At 33.1% G+C, this 19,707-nt stretch overlaps 5 protein-coding genes and 1 long non-coding RNA gene across 6 annotated transcripts; 3 read left to right on the top strand and 3 right to left on the bottom strand.

The window, feature by feature from the left end:
* Nucleotides 1-1,885: 1,885 nt before the first annotated feature.
* Nucleotides 1,886-3,627, bottom strand: LOC121119435 (SPRY domain-containing SOCS box protein 3). Its single transcript, XM_040714097.2, has 2 exons — nucleotides 3,108-3,627; nucleotides 1,886-3,031 (listed from the first exon to the last, which is right to left on the bottom strand). The coding sequence occupies exons 1-2, from the start codon at nucleotides 3,572-3,574 to the stop codon at nucleotides 2,680-2,682; spliced, it is 819 nt and encodes a 272-aa protein (XP_040570031.1). The 5' UTR covers nucleotides 3,575-3,627; the 3' UTR covers nucleotides 1,886-2,679.
* LOC121119436 (uncharacterized) lies at nucleotides 3,536-3,976 on the top strand. Its single transcript, XR_005864760.2, has 2 exons — nucleotides 3,536-3,676; nucleotides 3,748-3,976. It is a non-coding gene; the product is annotated as an uncharacterized lncRNA (long non-coding RNA).
* A 517-nt stretch (nucleotides 3,977-4,493) lies between these two features.
* On the bottom strand, nucleotides 4,494-7,467 carry omd (integrator complex subunit 5 omd). The gene is given in 3 exon segments (XM_040714095.2): nucleotides 4,494-6,631; nucleotides 6,633-7,031; nucleotides 7,123-7,467. Coding segments are annotated over 3 exon segments (2,793 nt in total). The 3' UTR covers nucleotides 4,494-4,582.
* Nucleotides 7,468-9,187: 1,720 nt separating this feature from the next.
* On the top strand, nucleotides 9,188-12,762 carry kz (putative ATP-dependent RNA helicase kurz). Its single transcript, XM_040714311.2, is given in 4 exon segments — nucleotides 9,188-9,767; nucleotides 9,838-10,604; nucleotides 10,673-11,803; nucleotides 11,805-12,762. Coding segments are annotated over 4 exon segments (3,126 nt in total). The 5' UTR covers nucleotides 9,188-9,359; the 3' UTR covers nucleotides 12,625-12,762.
* Nucleotides 12,763-15,188: 2,426 nt separating this feature from the next.
* Nucleotides 15,189-18,434, top strand: LOC121121006 (probable rRNA-processing protein EBP2). Its single transcript, XM_040715877.2, is given in 6 exon segments — nucleotides 15,189-15,373; nucleotides 15,502-15,856; nucleotides 17,267-17,592; nucleotides 17,680-18,128; nucleotides 18,197-18,326; nucleotides 18,328-18,434. Coding segments are annotated over 4 exon segments (927 nt in total). The 5' UTR covers nucleotides 15,189-15,373; nucleotides 15,502-15,856; nucleotides 17,267-17,304; the 3' UTR covers nucleotides 18,388-18,434.
* Nucleotides 18,378-19,602, bottom strand: LOC121121005 (coiled-coil domain-containing protein 130 homolog). The gene has a single exon (XM_040715876.2). The coding sequence runs from the start codon at nucleotides 19,462-19,464 to the stop codon at nucleotides 18,478-18,480; it is 987 nt and encodes a 328-aa protein (XP_040571810.1). The 5' UTR covers nucleotides 19,465-19,602; the 3' UTR covers nucleotides 18,378-18,477.
* Nucleotides 19,603-19,707: the final 105 nt, after the last annotated feature.

Genomic DNA, 19,707 nt, shown 5'->3' with positions numbered 1-19,707 from the left:
AGGAATTTTTGTTGGGGGGCGGGGGGCTAAATTTTTTAGGAGATTACGTCATCGGCGGTCTAACATATTTATGATATAATAATGCTGTAAGTATCGGTTTAAATATCAATTTAGTATAATACGGCTTTAAATGAGTCAGTACTCAGTACCCGTATACCTAACAATGAGAGATTTATAAAATATGTCCTCTAAAATATGAGTGACTTTTTGTAGTTTCAACCTAAAAAATGTTTTTATTTTATTTTCCAAAGCTGTTAATATTATTATTATTATTTAATTCTTGAAGGGAAAACATCTAAATATAGAGTAATCCATAGTGAGTGTGCTCATGAAAGACGGAGAGTAACACTCATAATTTGTCCGGGAGTAAGTCCTTGTTTTACTTTGAGTAGAATTTTAGACCGAGATCCGACTAATTCCAGACAATATATGTCCTTGTTACATAAGTTGCTCACCTACCAAACATTCCTCTTATAATTACCACGTTAATTTTCAGTTTCTTTTATTTTTTCCTACTGACGGAACATATGCAATGCATCACTGGTAACAACACTATAACTTATTAGGTACTATAGAATCATATAAAATTTGAACAATATTGGATTTACATTGTAGGTTCTTCTAAATGATTTTTTTTAAGGATCAAGGTATCCATATATTCATTTGGATTCCTGGTTCCTTGGTTTTTTTTTTTTTTTTTTAAAGTAATGAATTACTTCTCATAAAAGTCCATATTTATGCCGAGGAGTGTCAATGAAACTCATTTTGGTCTATCTATTTTTTTAAAAAGAATTGCAGACAGCGCTTATATGGTCATACACTAAGTTTGAAATTTAGACTAGAGGACCTTTTTATTTATTTACAAACTAACTTTATAATATATTATAATAAATTTTGAGGCTCAGGGAAGACCGGTTCCCCAGCCCTCCTGTAAACTCCGTCTAGGCCTTTGGTGGGTCTCATTTGTTCCAAGTGTGCCGAGTAGCACAAAATGTATTTTATAGCAGGATAAGTTTTTATATTTTTTTTTGTTTTGATTAGAAAAAATTTAACAGAATGTTTACCGTAAATTATTTTTATATACCATATTTTTATTTATTTTTTGTTATAAAAAAATTCACAAAAAATATTAACTTGATAATAAATTTTTTGTTATACACAGCCGTATTCACAAGCCTGTATTCTTTTATTCAAAATATATACAATGTCCAGGACCCTCACGTTAAAGCACGTAGTCTAGGACGTGCCCCAATCTGAAACCGACACTGCTGAAACCCCATCCTCAAGTAAGTGCTTAAAATAATTTGTATCTGTAGCTCTCAAACTCAAAATATTTAGAAACATGATATAATAGTCATCATTTTTTCTACCACTCCAGTCAGAATTGATGTAAGGAAGATAAGTTTAATTTATCTTCATCCTTGTGCTGTATTATCAAATAAACTGTATATATATTAACTATCATATAAGTTTATTCCTTGTCTCTAGACTCTGGGTATTTTGCTTAAACTGTGGTATGATAGTTCCCTTTAGTGACACATTGAGGAACGTCATAAATAGGATTAACTTCCCCTTTTGTAAAATATTCAATTTGGTCATAACGGTAGTATTTTCAGAAGCGACGGCAGATTTTTTTTTTTTTTTTGAAAAGAAATCCTTCCTCGATTAACCTTTTTTTATAGAAAACAAATCCTTAAATTGATTTTGGGGGCTAATTTTTTTTCCATAGAAGGGATTTTTTTAAATTTCTCAATTTGGGAGAAGGGCTGTAGCCCCTGCGGACACCCCTTATTTTGAGATCTTGATAATTTCTCAGGAGGTATACTCACTGTTAAAATGTTTGAGAAACACTACTGTAGATTACAAAAAAATAAAGATGACTTAAAAAATTGAATATATACTTTATTAAATATTACAATATATAAGCTCAGTATGGGCTATCGATTTGAGTGCATAAGTAATTAATTATACATATTAAGCGTTTATGTATAACTGATAGTTAATAATCTAGCATTTTATTTTGTGGAACATGAATCAATTTATGAATTTAATACATAAATACAATTTTAATTAGATTTTCACGTTTCTTATACAAAATCAACAATATTCATTGTCTAATTTATTTAAGTGTAATAGTAAGTACGTAGATATATAAAAATGTATGTTCTGATATATTGTTTTTTTCTTCCGACAACTGATAAAAAATATTTTTAACATATTAAGTGTTATGAATAATTATATGAATATATAATATTTGAAATAATATCCAAGCATTACCACTAGGAAAAAAGCTACACAAGAGTTTGAATAAGTATTCATTTAAGTACATAATAGCTTTCAAAAATAGCATTGTCCCAGAATATAACTACATATTAATATTAATCTTAAATGTTATTTTGGAATACGTAACAGAAATTGTATTCAGTATTATTGTATTTGATGCTACATACTTAGGTATACGTACAATATATTATAATTTATATATATGGATATATATTCAGTACAATTGCAATTTTTTTAATAAATATTTAATTTAGTGTAACATAAAATTAGTATGAAATACAAATATATATTTTTGTATATAAGTAATTTAAATTATTATCTTGGTTATTTTGATGACTAGATTGAATCCGTGGGATCACATTTAATAATCATGTCTTTAAGAGACAAGGAACTGTTCTATTCACAATTTAAAATCATGGGATTATATTCTTCAATAATGAATTCTTTCAACTTGGACGGAAGGTTAAGTTCAAAAACCTGATTACTATATGAAACATATTGTAGCACAACGTCTCTGCATCGATCCTGCAGAGAAAAGTATTCTCTTTTTGCAATACCAAGAGCCATTTCCGTCTTAGCGGCAGTACTGCAAATTATGGGATAAAGAGGTTCTTGAATGTAATTTAAGTTCGTAAATGCAATTCCTAAATTAACTCGATCTTTATAAAAAGTCAATACACCTTCAATACCATCGAAATATACTCCTATTGTGGTAGGCACATTTTCTTCGAAAGGTTTAGTATAAAGTCTGTAAAGCAAATCAAATTCCATAAAAGTTCAACTCGAAAATTCAAAATTAAAACTACACTTTGTAGCTTGATTACCTTTTATTTCCATTGTGCCATAAATAACCTTTATGAGATAATCCCCAACTTTGATCATCTTCCCCAATCATGTTAATAAATCCATCCACATGCAGCCTTGATTTTTTAGTACCTATTCCAAACATCATACTTGTGCCAAATATCCTTTGAGACACACATATTTCCCAATAATATCGACCATCATTTAAAGCACGTGTACCGCGTACTCCGGCAGTACCATTGCTCCATTTGGGATGAAATCTTACCGCACGCTGTCGGTGCCCGTACAGTTTAATGTCTTCAGATTTTTCATTTGTATTCCATGTCCAGTGATCATCACAGCCATATGCCAATGGGCATGAATGGTTTCTCTTTTCATTATTGGACGTCTCAGGTGGATCATAAAAACTATCATCAAGACATCCTTTCATTGTCGTCTTATTAACAATTATATAATGCACGTTTTTATTATTTCTGAATTTCTTCATAGATGTAATAGGGGTTGGGAGAAAGCACTAGCTGTAAGCTTTCTATAGCAGATGTGAAAGACACCATTCTCTACACGTTATTGATCTTTCAGAAAGAAGTTTGTATGTATATTTATATAATTATTTATAATATATAGAAAATAAGTATTTCCTTTTTCCTTCCTCTCTTGCAGAGAACTGCAATTTCCCCCATCAACACCTTTCATTCAGCCAACTAACCTTTAAGACATTCATTCAAAATTACATTCACTATGATAAATACAATCACCAATGCTGACAACTAATCCTCAAGACAGGGTTGATATAGGCTCTCACCTGGATGCCTTCAATATAATTTAAAATTTACTCTCAATACTTCACCATTTGGTTAATTTAAAAAATATAGAATGCTATGCAAGAGCAGGTACCTATAATTATTTTACAAGTCTGTGCACTCAACATAATAATTCAAATGTGGAATGTTTAAGAAGCCTTAATTTCTAGAAATTTCACATGTTGATAAATCTTAAATTACGTACGTATTGCTGTAAAGTTAATTATGAAGGCTTCGCAACAACATCTTTCGCAGATATATAAAAATAGTAAATTCTCAAAAACTGTAAGGCCTGTCCCCTTTTATGTCTCAATATTCATAAACTCCACATTACAGTATCAAAGATATTTCTTTCATTCGAAAAAATTGAGATTGTATTGTGTATTATCTAATTATATTATAGCAAATATGTATTTTTTCAAATCCAAAGGCTCAAGTGCAAGTTAGTTATTAACAGTGAATTCCATGCTTAGATTTAAATATTCAAATTTATGAGTGGTGTCAACACCTCTGAATGAAACCTAACATGCTACATAAGCACGCAATCGTCTCGAACGTACCATAACAAAATACAATGTATATATGCATAATAATACTCATTAATAATTTCGTATAAACATAACTATAATTAATACATATGTATATAAAGTCAATCAAAATTCTAATTTATCTTCCTTAAAAAAGCAATATATAAATTATTCAGGTTCAATAAAAAATTTAATAAACTCCGGCGCTATTTGAGGCAAATATTTAAGCATGATAAGTCTGAGTCTCTCAGAGTGTGATTTAAAGTTTTTATAGACTCCAAACTCACGATATAATCCCCCAGATGGAGTCGTTGTGAAGGCTGTAGGTGAGGGAACGTTTTCTCTCATAAACATCCATATATCGATTAAAATGCAATGAACATGAAATGGTGACAAAATATCCATGATGTCTCCAACAGAACGAAGCGGATGAGGAAGAAACTGACCAACAGCCATAAGTTCAATAATATTTTTAGTCTCTGTCACTTTTAAAGAGTGATCCGAGGCCTTCTTTACAGTGGAAGAGGCGGACTGCCAATGTGTAAGTGCCACCGACATTAGAGCTCGAATGAGAACAGAACAGTAGCAAAGAGCTGGTCTTGCTTCAGCAATTCCAAAAAGAATAGGCCATAGAATCGGATGTCTATCGAATGTCCTTTTTATTTCCAGATCCCTTTCCACAGTTACTTTGGTAAATTCTTCGTCCGGCCAAGGAAGGCCATTATACATCACATCAGGGGAAATAAGATCAACACACAAAAGTGCCAATTGTTTATTTGCTTCCTTAGCCTTGTCTCTCGATTCAAATTGACAAATTTTAAAAAGTATGTTGACAAACAGCATGATATTGTCGGATGCATTTTCATTTTCTCTATTCAATAATCGCGATTTATTACCGGTTCCGATCACACCAGCATGGTACAATGTTGTAGCTCCAACTCCTGGAGTAGAACCAAACTTCATATTATCCATCAATAGACTCTTTCCAACAAACTTTTCTTTTCGCATTTTACACTCTAATTCCTCTTGCTGAAATTTTCCTCCGAACAGGGATGCAAATTTGGAACATAAGGCACCCTCCATAAGAAATCTCAAAATCATGGGAAGACTCAGAGGATAATTGGAGGACAAACAACTCAACACTTCTTCGATATTCAGAATTAACTTAATAGGTCTTGGCTCTTGAGATAAAAGTGTAAATAGGGCTTGAACAAGCTTTTGTATGGATCTATGTAAAAGAGAAACTGAGATTTCATCAACTAACTTTATGCAAGCAGGTGAGAAAGACGTTAAACGAATTATCTTAATCACTTGTGGAATAAGATGAGTCTGCTCTAATTTATCTATCAAATCCCCAAGATAAGTACGAAGAATCGGAGCAAATTTTGATAAAATTGGAATGTCTTTTTCATCTTGCTTTTCATAATCTAAGATAATAAGCAAATTACTTAAAAGAGTTGAAGATGAAGAGTTTCTTTTACTATTTCTAAGAGCTTGCTTCACAGCTAATAAAGCAATATCTTTGTGCCAGACCTCAATGTCTTGAATAAACTTCAAGACATATCCAATTTCAAAATTATTACTTGCATTGGATAGTCCATATTTGATTACTTCTACAGCAACTCCTCGACCAGAGGGGTAAATCAAGGATGTTAATTGCAAAAGTGTGGAAGTAAATTCTTGAACGAAATTATTTTCACTTAAAAATGCATCTTTACAGAGAAAGAGATGAAGTTTCTCTGAAACTGAGGCTAAGCAAGGGATTTCTTTATCTACTTCATCCAGATCCTCGTCTCGGCGACTACTCCTGTTTTTATATCCTCCAGAAGAAGATTGTTGTTGAGAATGCACAAGGGTTAAAAACTCACTCAACAATGTTTCACAAAGTATTTTGCATCCATTGGTAGCTGATACTAGCTCGACAGTTTCTAGAATTAATCGAAATATTTCTGCACCATTTTCCCTACTTCCGACAATAAGATGCACCACTAAATCAAGAAGTGAGCCACTGGAATGAAAGTATGTTTTATTCCACTTGGGAACAAGCTTCACAATTTTGTCGATAATATCCGGAGTGTGGAGCAATTGTGTGCTGAGGGAAGTCAAGGCTTTGGAAATACTTGGAGAAATAGACGCTAACTGAAGAACAAAGGGAAAAGTCGAGATCTCAACGGAATTTCCTTTATTTAACTTGACATTCTCCAGACTTTTTTTCCAATATATTTTTTAATGCCCCCCCCCTTACCACATTTTCACCCTGCATCCCAATAAGATGATCTAAAATACCAACGACTGAGTCTTCTGATTCCGATGGACCTTGCAATGATGAGGATGCATCTGAGGAACACATTCGATTATAAAAGTTCTCAAGTCCTGCAGCGAGCACTTTACTAATAACAGTTTCTGGAAAAGATGCACCCAGATATGCAACAACCCAATCAAAGTAAGGACTATGACGACCACTCGTACTCAGGAGAGCAGATGCTGGTGAAAAGTCATCACTGTCAGAGCTCGATATTTTTGAAAAACAGAGTGAAACGAGATCCATGAGCATCCGAACGCTCTCAAAATCCATCATGAAACGCATTACTTCATCCATGTCTCCTTGCTTTTGAATCTGAAAAAATAGAGAGAGTTAGAAGGAATGAAATTTCTCCTTACTAAACAAGGATCTATGTTTTTGCATTAGTAATTCAATGCACAATTACAGGAGGTCGAAACTTGGAGGAAAACTGTCCGAGAAGTGTCAAACTCCATTGAGCCAACAGAGGTGCCCTAGAAATTGGATCTTTAGCCATAAAAGAGAGCAAAACATCTTTTATAGGACTGGGATCATCTTCATGCTGATTCAAAAGGAGTCCTGCATAATATTCCAAAACAGCGCCTCGGGAAGACGGAAGATTCTCCAAGAGATAGGAAGCAGAGCTGCGGTAAGCACGGCGACGCCCACCCTCATTCAAACCCGTCTCCAAAAAACATCTCAGCTCCATCATTAATTCCCCTTCCCCTCCAGCATCAGGACTCTGCGGACCCTCTTCATCCATCATTTCCATTTCAAAACTACGACTAAAAACCCACGACAAATCATCAATGAATGATCAAACCAATGAGTTCTAATACTCTGTGGAGGAGCACCAGCTCTAATCACGCAACCTGTTGTGCTGAAAAACATCACCTTTTTTTGAGAAATTTGATTTGGTAAACTCATATAAACTGTTAAAACTCAATAATAAACTTAATTTATAATTGAAACTCAATCATAAAGCTTTATATAATATTTGTTGTAGTTGTAATTTTATAATTAACATCAGGCGGTATTTTAAGCAACTCTTCTATTTCGGGGTAATATTTGAAATCCAAAAAAAATGATGGATTGGCTTAATTTATGAAACATCAGGCAGACTGTGTCGATTTTCAATATCAAAATCCTGTACTTAAAAGAATCAAAATAATATAACTAGTAACATTTAATTCCCATTAACTAATAATTATGACTGATGAGTGAGTCGAAAGACAGCAGAATCACATATGTATTTACTCACAGAGTCGGTTTTCTACAGAAAATATGTATATTTAATGATGATTTGGAGTCGCAAATTTTAAAATAACTGCAGTTTTGGAGCCGGGATATCTAAATATTATAAAGCCAACCTCAAGGATATATTAAAATGATACTCTATAAATTAAATTTAAATTCTCAATCCTTAGAATAATAAATCAACATCATTCATTTTAATTACAACTACACACATCTAAGAATCAATTATTCTTAATTTATAGTTTGGAATAATATTTTGTGATCTTGGTTCTGAATCGAAACATTTGAATTTAGAAATCCAAATCCATTTGAATAATTGTGAAAATACACTTGGTTATAACGACTTTATGAATTAATCACATTAGTATTGAAAGATCAATCGAAGAATAATATTTCATATTAATTAATTATTTGAATGAAACCTACTATATAATGAATTTGTACAAACACGAACTGAAGTTGATACTTCATTTTTGAAGGACAAATTCATCAACTTAAAAAGACTAATTTAATAATTTTTTGAAAATTTAGATAAAAAAATCTTTTAACTTAAATCTACTTTGATTTTGAGTTGTAAAACTAAAGTTTTATGAGTTTACAAAGTCCAATTTCTAAAAAAAAAAGTAATGTTTTTCACTGCAAGAGGTTGCGTGGTTGGAGCTCGTGCTCCTCCATTAGAACTTATTGATTAATTTAACTCCTAACTAGTCAATAACTTTGATGAAAAAATTTTATTTTGAACTCAGCTATAAAACACCACTCAACCTCAAAATAGAGATAATCCATTTCTTTATTTTACTTATAGAGTGAACAGCATATCTGTCTAGTTTTTTAACAGGTTGAATACATTTTTGAAAGGCATAAATATAAATTACATTTAATATTTATAGGCAATTTACTTTTTACAAATGAATTTGTAGAGAAAAGCTCAAATCACAGGGTTTTTGATTCCTTTTCTTATTGTAGTAGATTAAAATATAGTCATTATATTTAATATAATGAAATACTTCAATATAAATTGACAATGAAAAAAGCTTTCAAAATCTACAATTATGTAAAACATATGCTGAATATATTTGGCGATTTTTTTTTTTTTTTTTTAAGTTCAAAGTAGGGAAATAGTTAACGTGGCCAGACATCCATTTCGAATATTATTTTATGCTTTTAACGTCATTGGTTTCCTTAGGCTGTGACGTCAGTCTTATTCTTTCTTTATTCAAAATAATAATCAATTTATAAACAAACACACGTGTCTTCAAAATAGGACAACATACTATTTACTACTAGTTTTGTCTATTAGACTAATACTATTTCGTATTTACTTCATTTAAAATTTACATCGATTAAATTCACAATTGCCTTTAATGATTGGTTGAAGTTGGTACTTGAGCCCTACATCATAAAATCATGGGTCGGCATAAAAAGGGATTTAATTGGAAGTCTCGAGTGCAAAAAGAGGGGACATTAGATAATACAGAGACTCTTAAACTCCAATCAACGCTAACAGACTCTTCACTTCGCGAGGGGAACGTGAATGATCCCAATGTTACTGTTTTACCCTCCAAGAAACGAACCTTTAAGCTTAATAAAATATCAGGAGTTAAGCCCAAGCTCCTTTCAAAGAAAAGAAAAGAGCTTGAAAAAATATCCGATAGAAAGACCAAGAAGGCGGCCAGAGCGGGACTTCTCGAGAAATTATGTCAAGTGCAAGTCCCTGAAGAAGAACTCAAGTCTCTTATGTCTTTATCTCAAGTTCAGACCAAAGGGCTAAAACGACAATTTGCAGAGGACGAAAGATTAAAATACTTGGGAGAGGTTTGTTATTTTCCGTATATATACACACGTTTTACCATCTTATAAAATAGAACTTCTCTTTTTTTTAAAGCATCCGCCTCAGCCGCCATCGTCCTCAGACAAACCCATCGTACCCGTTCCAAGATCAAAAAGATATAAAACTCACATAAATAATTTACACACCAGTTACGACCCGAATGTTCTGGGCTTCGAATCATCTTCCTCAGAGAGTGAGGATGAAACGGAAGAAGAAGATGAAGAACGCAATCAAAAGATGGAGACTGCTCAGTTAGAGACTTCTAAAGAAAATAAGATGAATGTATCTATTCCTGATAACACTACTCCATCTACTACGAACCAAACAGATACATCAGCAGGACCTCCAAAATTTGAAAAAAGTCAAACTGACTCATCCATTAAGGAATTAGCTCAAAAACCTCCTACACTTCCAACTCGAAAAACTGTTTTTGTTCCTCTGAATCGATTGCCTCATATTGTAGCGTCTAGAGAAAAACTTCCCATCATTGCTGAAGAGCAAGTCATCATGGAGACTATTGCTGAAAATCCAGTTCTTGTTTTGGCTGGAGAAACGGGTAGTGGAAAAACAACTCAGGTTCCTCAATTTTTATACGAGGCTGGTTATGCTGAAGATGGTAAAATGATAGGAGTTACTGAGCCTCGTCGAGTTGCAGCTTTGAGTATGTCAAAAAGAGTGGCGGAGGAGATGAATTTGGATTTTGGAGACGAGGTGGGGTATCAAATCCGGTTTGAAGGAAATGCCAAGGACAGCACAAAAATAAAATTTATGACGGATGGTGTCTTGCTAAGGGAAATAGAAAAAGATTTCCTTCTGTCAAAGTAAGTTAAATTTTATGCAAGTGATTATTATCTAGATTACAGCTGTGTATGCACCTTTTTATTTTTAGGTATTCCGTCCTAATTCTCGATGAAGCTCATGAAAGGTCAGTTTTCACGGACATTTTAATTGGTCTGCTATCACGTATTGTACCCAAAAGAAATAAAAACGGCGATCCCCTTCGACTGATCATCATGTCTGCTACCCTTAGAATTGAGGATTTTACTGCAAATCAACGTTTGTTTAAGCATCCACCTCCTGTCGTAAAGGTCGAGTCTAGACAATTTGATGTGACTGCTCATTTTAATAAGAGGACACCTGATGACTACGTTAAAGAATGCTTGAAAAAGGTGTCCAAAATTCATACAACACTTCCAGATGGTGGTATTTTGATATTTTTAACAGGTCAGCAAGAGGTAAATCTTGTTGTTAGAAAACTAAGAGCCATGTTTCCTGCCTCGAAGGGTACACACCATGGATCAGATCTTGATAGTGAGGGAGAAGAAAATGTTGAATCGGAATTAAGGACAGCACTTTCTAAAGTAAAGAAGAAGAAATGTGATAAAAAACAATATACAAACTTATCAAAGGATTCAAGTAATCTTCTTCCTAATGTAAATCTTGATGATTATGGAGTGGTTCCTTTGGATGATAATGAAACCGATGTATTAGAGTGTCCTGATGAAGATCGCATTAGTGACCTAGAGAATGATGAAGACACTCCCCAAAACAAATTATGTCAACCCCTATGGGTTCTTCCTCTTTACTCTCTTCTTAATTCCGAGAAGCAATCAGAAGTTTTTAAGCCTCCTCCAGAAGGATATCGTCTTTGTGTTGTGTCAACTAATATAGCAGAAACTTCTCTTACTATTCCGGGTATTAAATATGTTGTTGATACTGGTAAAGTGAAAACCAAATTTTATGATAAAGTGACCGGTGTATCCACGTATCATGTGACCTGGGTGTCCAAGGCTCAGGCTAATCAAAGAGCTGGTAGAGCTGGTAGAACTGCACCTGGGCATTGCTATCGTTTATATTCCTCTGCAATTTATGAAAACGAATTTCAAAATCATAGTGATCCTGAAATAACTAAAAGACCAGTTGAGGATCTTGTACTTCAGATGAAGGCAATGTGCATGGAAAATGTTATTAATTTCCCATTTCCTACCCGTCCTGATCCAATACAGATTCAAGTGGCCGAAAAAGCTTATTCTTTTAGGTGCTCTTCAGCCCCCTGGAAATGTCACATATAAACAATTAAAAGAAATTCAGTATAAAGGCCGAATCACAAGGCTTGGAAAAGCCATATCAGCATTTCCTCTTTCACCCAAATTTGGAAAAATGTTAGCTCTTAGTCATCAGCATGATCTTCTTCCATACAGCATAACACTCGTTGCTGCATTGTCTGTTCAAGAAGTTCTTTTGGAAACACCTATTGGAAGTGGGGAGGAGCAAGAAATTGAGCAAAAGAAAGGTCGTTATGACAAAACGGAAATCTCTAAAATTAGAAGGACTTGGGCTGGAAAGGGGAACGCGTTCTTATTAGGAGATCCTATGGTGCTCATTCGTGCAGTTGGGGCTGCTGAATTTGAGGGTTGCTCTCCAGACTTTTGTCATCGTTACGGTCTTAGACTTAAAGCAATGAAAGAGATTCGTAAATTGAGACGACAGTTGACGAATGAAGTAAATATTGTCCTTCCAGGTAAAAACTTGGCTTTAGATCCTAACTTAAAACCTCCTTCTGATGAGGACGCCAAGTTACTTCGTCAAATCATTTTATCTGGTCTTCCTGATCAAGTAGCCTCAAAGATTCATAAAGATGGCAAGGAATGGAAATTCGCCTACCGATATGGTGAATTAGAGGAGCCTGTTTTAATGCATCAAACTAGTGTACTCCGATCTTTAGTTCCAGAGTGGGTCTGCTTTCAAGAAATTATTGAAATAAAGGGGAAAATGTACATGAGAGGACTTACTGTGATTGATCCCGAGTGGCTATCTATTTATGCTAATTGTCAAAAATAGTTTTTCTTACATATACAGAATCACAGTCGCTTTATAATTATATTACATTATGAATACTGAGTTAATATATTAATTTTTACATAACTATCATGTACTTGATCACATTCAGAGAATACATTCTTATTTCGTTAATAACAATAGATGGATTGTTTGCATTATTCCAAATTAGAATTAGAAATGCTTTCAAGCTTTCCCTATGAGTAGTTGAAGGTTGTTGCGTAAAACTGAAATACTGTTTCCTACTTTAAAAAAATAGAATAATTGAGAAGGAGTATTAATAAAATAGCATGCTGATAAAGCCTTGTGTTGATATTACTTCGTAATAATTTACGACATAAGTCATATCATGTTCGTTTATTTGAGCAACGTTAATTTCAGCGAGTGTCATCTTATCAACATTCATTTATACAATTAAAGTATCTTCTGGATCATTTTAAAAAGTATTCCCCAGAAGATCGCGCTCCAAAAACATAGCTAAATAGGCCCCTTTCACCGCTAAAGATAATTATCTGTCGTCTGACATGGAAAATGCGCTTATTGAACTTTCATGTGACCAAACACTAATCGAATTCTAGATTTCTGTGATTAATGAGTACACACTGCTGGCTAAAGCGGCTTTAGATTTACTTATACCATTTGGGGCAAGACCTTTTCCGTATTAACTTACATCAAAAATAATTATGGATCGCGGTCTAATGTGGAGGACGATCTTCGAGTTGCTATGTCCAAAATTAAACCTATAATATACTTACTTTACTCAATGCGTATCCGTCACATTAAGACCTAAATTCGTTTACGAACCTATTTGCACATACAGAGCTTGTAATATTTTGTTTTTGAGTCTCAATTTTAACTTAACTTATTGCCAAAAAAGAGAATTGATAGGAAGAAATGATTCCAAGTTGAAGTAGTACATTATATATCGTTGATTTTATATTTACAATATATTCGATTATTTCTTCGTTGTATTAATATATCTAAAATTAAATTATTTATTTTTGATCAATATAGTCAAATAATTAATATTATTTGTATCCGAGTGGAACTTTATAGATTATGGCCTTTAAGTCATCTATTAACATAAAATGCACTCCGAATTTTATATTCATCTCTCATTGAGAGGTGTAAGGGTCGCACATTGTCTAACCACATATTTTAAGGATCGAACTCAAATAAGTTTGGGAACCGCTGTAGTAAACAATACAAGATGAATCATTTCATATTAAATGTCATCAGTCATCACTCACCAGAGCTGTCTTTAAAATGAAATAGAAGAAATCTAGCAGGAGCAAACGAGAATCTTATGAGATTGCATCTCAACTCCACAAGCTTCTGGGGGGGGGTGAATTAACGAAACTTATTTAGAGGGACGGCATTCAAATAAATCGATCTTTAGCCTATAAATCGAAATCTTATGATAGTTAACCTTTGATTCACAAGTCATTTTTGATTTTATTCAAACCTTTATGGATTTTGTTCTTTTCTGGAAAAGTCTTCAAGGGAGTTGAGAAGAATCTCTTTGGGTGCTCATTTAGGAATCTTAAAGGACAAAATAAACAATAGATAGTCCCTATTGTGTTTTATATAGCTACTCTTGGTTTTATGAAAATGTCGCTGAAAAGAAGGACGTCCTAATCAATTCTAGCTCAAATGAATGACTCTAAGTATCTTGGCTAAGATGACAGTCGCTGAAATTAATGTTGCTTAAATGAATGTACGCCATGTCATATAAGTCAATTTAAAGCGAATATCTTTCCCCAGTGATGAATTATGAGTGACTAAATACATAATACTGGGACTTTTTCATAGGTATGAAGAAGAAGAAAAAAGGAAAACTATCTACGTTTATGAATATAATACCTACGGTAGACTTTTACTTGCTTTGTAACATTGAACAACTGCATCTAAATCATTTATGAGTATTGTTCAATTTTCTTTAGATAGGGGATATACACCATTATCCTAATATAAGATATATTTTTATAATAAAAACCCCATCAGCATAGCGAAGAAATCAATATTATATTAAGAATAAGGGGAAATTATGTACTAAACATGAAATGCTCATGTGAAAAATATAATCTTACAATAAGTCCTTAATTTTTAATTTATTTTGAATATAAATTTCAAAGTAATTATCCTGCTAATAGAACCGAAAATTATGTATTGCATATGTTTATGTTGTCTTGTGGTTTTTACTATTCTCTCTAGATAGACATATACGAGGTATGTTCAAAAAGTAAGGGGACTTAGTATTTTTAGAGGAAAATATTTATTTATTCATCAATATTTATGTTGTCCCCTTCAGATAAAATACGCTTGTGTCAACACTTTTCCAATCCTCGAAGCGCTTCTCATATACACTTTTCAGTATAGCCTTGAGCTCTTGCCGTGATGCAGTCTTTATCTCCTCAATCTTTGAAATCTCCGTCCTTTCATGGGTCTATTCCCATTTAGGAACAAAAAAAAAGTATCATGGGGCCAAATCCGGTCAATAGTGTGGCTGACGCATGATTGTGGTGTTGTTTAAAAAATCAAAACTAAGCAATTTCGAAACAAACTTTGCTGACACTCTTTTCATGTCCAAAACGATTTGTCAATATCCTCAGCAACTTTTCTGATAGTGATTTGAAGGTTTTCTAAAATAATTTTCTTCACTGCTTCAACGTTTTTATCTATTGCTTGGGCGTCCAGAGCGAGGCTAGTCATTGGCATCTTCCCGACCATGATGGAAGAGTGCGTACCACTTGTAAACATTTTTTTGTTACTCGGAACAGTTTTACCCTATGCCTTTGTCATTCAAGTGTTTTGAAGCACTTAATTTCATTTTTTACACAAAATTTGATGCAAATTCTTTGATCCATGTTTTTTCTATAGCAAAAAATCGCCGAACACCCATTACACTTCTGACCGTTATGCATCTCACAAACAAATTAAACATATTATATGGCTGAAACAGTAAATATATGTTCGTTGCGACTGTACTAACATAAAAAAATCGAGCATACAAAATGTACCCTGTCCGCGAAATTTGAAGAGTCACCTTACTTTTTGAAGCCAACTCGTAGGGGAGAGTGAGGATACTTGTTACAGAGGAGACATGTTACACTGTCAATAACTTTAAAATACAATTTTTTATACAATTGAATGTCTTCCTTTGTTCATCAAATCAACATAAAATCCGGTTTGCCTAATGCCTACAGTTATAGAGAATTTCGACATTGAAATTTAGGTAAGGGTTTATTGACATATATTTATATTATAAAACATGAGATTTCAATTTTATTTTATTAAATATCATAGTCTAGCATGTTGTTCAATTAATTAGCATGCTTGTAATATATTAATCGTTTCAATATTCAGTTCACATCATTTATTCTGATTCAAACACTAGGGAGGAGACTTGTTAAACGCCATTTTTATTAAATATACTCTTACTATATATTTATATATATAAATATATCATTTTCAATTATGTTTTGTTTTTTGTGTAATTTCATGATATACTTTAATTATCAATCATAGTAAATAGTAAAATAAAATATTTTATTTTATTATTAACTATGCTCTGTTTTTGTAAATGTTTTATTTATTTATCTTATATATGTAATTTTAAGTATTTACGTTATCCTGACAAACTGTAATAAAAATTAAAATAAATCCATGAATATAATAAATTACAGTTTTTACATGTAGAAGGATTTAGAAATTTCTACTCGCCTGACAACATTCACAATTTGCACATCCAAAATAAAACTGAATGAATCAATATGATAAAAAAAATTAAATAATAGGGAATGTAAATTTTAAAGACTATCATTGAGGCCTTATTATTCTTTCAATCAATACTACAGCAGTTGAATTATTATTTTGTTACATTTTAACTATTGTTTTCAGTAAAGCAATAATAATTAGCTAGTATGGCAAATATTTAATAATTTATTTATGTTTGTGGAGATCCTAGATATTTGCTAGAGTAATATTCCAATATGGCGATTGGATTATATGAACTCAATAAGTTTGTTAATTGCAATATTTAGATATTTCAGATAATCACTTAAAAGTTCCAAATAACTATTTATATGTAAGAGGAGAATAGAATAGAGCAAATAAGGGGAAAAGAGGAATATATTAAATTATCTTTACAAGTCTAGAATCATGTTCTATTTGTTTTCGAATAACGAAAGAGACTCACAAGTAAAAAAGAAATCAGGGGTGAACTTGAAGTGTCCAGGTTATATAATTAACCATATAGACCGTATATGAAGTTAGGCCAGTTTCTAGCTTGAAAATAATTTAGTCATTTTCGTAAATGGGAAATGAAGCATTTCATTTCAAACCTATAAAACGATAATGGGGGACTAATAATCGCTATTACTATTAGTATTCACATCTTAATTTAACTCTGTTCAAAATGATCATAAATCGTCAATTCATAAAAGGGACTCTTATTGATACAGAAAATTATAGGTAAAATTATTAAGAGTCTTTATAAAAAAAATTGTAGCAATAGTATTGGATGGAAGTTGGACTACTAGGGTAGGTTTTGGCATGATATATAAATAAACAAAAATTTGTAATGACGTCATGATAATATTTATTGTTTGTTTACAGAATTGAATATATTATTATTATTTATTAGCTGCTGCTCTGATCAATCTCAGTACGCACGTGTGAATAATGACCGCTGCAGTGTTGGGCAATCCGGTGGAATCCGACATCGAAATCGATAGTGACGAAGAATTGCAAGAGGCTCTTGCAGCGGGTCTACTCAAACCTGGTCTAAATTCTGTGATAAAAGCAAAGAAAAAGGTCGTTGTCAACAATATAAATGGACTCAAAGCTAAATTACAAGAGCTGGAAAAGAGTCTTCCATGGATTGAACGACTTGATATGCTCAACAATCCAGCACCACTTGCACCAGAACTTGCCAATGAAGAATTGGCTCATAAAGTTCAGAGAGAAAAGGTATATACTAAATACTTATTAGTAATTACGAGCCAAGACATGAGTTTATTTATCTGATACATTTCTAATTTTTGAATTTATTTCTAGGTCCTAAAATTGTCCAAGAACAAGAATTTGGAAGAAGATCCCATTCACAATGATTTCAAGAGAGAAATGTTATCTTATCGACAGGCGCAAGCTGCCATTTTGGAAGCCATACCCCGCCTTCAGTCCATGGGTGTTCCCACAAAAAGACCAACAGACTATTTTGCTCAAATGCTTAAAACAGATATTCATATGAACAAAATTCGTGGAAAATTAATCTCCAAACAAGTGGTTCAAGAGCGCATTGAAAAGGTTCGCAAATTGAGGGAACTCAAGAAGTATGGAAAACAAGTCCAAGTGGAGGTTCAACAAAAGAGACACAAGGAAAAGCGGGAAATGTTGGAGGAAGTCAAGAAGTTCCGTAAAGGAAAGATTGATAGCATTGACTTTCTTAATGATGATAATGAGGATGGATCTAAAAAGTCAAAGAAAAAAATGAAGAAAACATCGCAGTAAGGACCCCTTTTACATTACACTCACTCACATTTTTTCATTTTGTATATTTATAAATTGTTCTTAGGTCCATTGATATGAAGAAAAAGTTCAAGGATAAAAAGTTTGGATTTGGAGGGAAAAAACGAGGATCCAAACAAAATACAAATTCAAGTACTAACGACTTTAAACCTTCAGGTATGAAGAAAAAGGCTGGAAAAAAAAGGAGCTGCTGCTAAAAGACCTGGAAAGAGTCGAAGACAAAAAAATAAGAAATGAGCATCTTTCTTTTTCATTAGTTTTCAAATACACGCGCGTTACATAAATGTTGGGACTAGATATTTTAATTAATTTAAATTGGTTACTTTATTATTCAGATTCAGAGGAGGAAATGTTGTATTCATTTGAAACTAAGGATAGAAATTTCTTCTCAGGGAGTTCCCCTGTTTTCTTTTTTTTGGTTACAATAATGCCCAAATTAGGTGAAGAACCTAGGCGCTTTTTTTGTTGCGACTCTTTATGCTTTTGAGCGATTGTAGTAAGGTTTTTGACTGCAGTGGAGCTTGAAGTTAAAGACGAGCTACTCTTAAATATTGACTCCTCAAGAATAGCACTTTTATGAATTTTCTCCTTAGATTCTGACGTTTCGGGGGCGGTGTATTTAAGCAGCGAAGCCGTTCTTATGTCGTCATCATTTTCAGGAACTAATTCTATGTTTATTGAGGCTTTTTCCCTCAATGCATTATCTACGCCTTCTTGAGCTTTCTTAGCCCTTCGTGCGATTCTCATTTCATCTCTTAATGCCCGATTGGCCAAATAGTCATCTTTTACTCTATCTTGAACTCGACATAATGCCTCTATACGAGGCTTAGCTAATTCTATAGACTTTGCTTTGTCCTCTGTCCCATGTTCTAACTTGAACATGGGATCATTATATAGTTTCTTAATAGTATCTTTGTCATCTGGAACTACTTGACCATTTTGGGTCGGGTCCCATCTCTTCTCTTGTCTTCTAGCACCGCTTAGTATGACATAGTCTAGGTTTCCAGGATCAGTCTTTATTTCGAAATGATTATCACACAAATGACACTTCATACGAAATTGATAAACTGGAGTGGTATAGTACATTCCTATTTTCTTCTTTTCGGCGTTGTAACGAACACCCATTCCTATATGATTTTCACATCCCTCACACCAAATATTATAAGGCATTTCAAATCGAATAATAAGTATACCTAAGTGCAATTTTTTCGCTCTTTCACGAAGTGCATGAGTCCCTTGAGATTTATTAAGACCCCCTTTTTTGGGATCATAATCAGGAGGGTAGTACATATTGGTACCCTTACGCTCTCCCATTTTGAATTATTTAGTTATATTTGGATTTGGGTTGATGTTCAGGGTAATATTTCCAATAAATTGATCTATATCTGACGATGTCAGAGTAGCAAAAAGGAGTCAAAGGCTTTTTGATTAAAGGCTTGGCAAGTTGGTGGTTCACCCAGAATCCGATTTCCTGATTTGAAGTAAGAGGAACTTCACTTTTTGAGGGCGGAGGTTCTGTAATCTTCTGAATACTTTCTAGATATTCCTTACTCTTGT

The sequence above is a fragment of the Lepeophtheirus salmonis genome, chromosome 6, assembly GCF_016086655.4.
Source record: "Lepeophtheirus salmonis chromosome 6, UVic_Lsal_1.4, whole genome shotgun sequence".
NCBI classification, from domain to species: Eukaryota; Metazoa; Arthropoda; class Copepoda; order Siphonostomatoida; family Caligidae; genus Lepeophtheirus; species Lepeophtheirus salmonis.
Note: the sequence above shows the minus strand (reverse complement) of the source record. Positions and strands in the feature narration are given on the sequence as shown.

Coding starts and splice junctions, on each gene's coding strand:
- LOC121121005 (XM_040715876.2), bottom strand. CDS start 19,464: ATGGGAGAGCGTAAGGGTACCAATATGTACTACCCTCCTGATTATGAT.
- LOC121119435 (XM_040714097.2), bottom strand. CDS start 3,574: ATGAAGAAATTCAGAAATAATAAAAACGTGCATTATATAATTGTTAAT. Junction 3,032..3,107: donor TGGCACAATGGAAATAAAAG/GTAATCAAGCTA, acceptor TTTGCTTTACAG/ACTTTATACTAAACCTTTCG.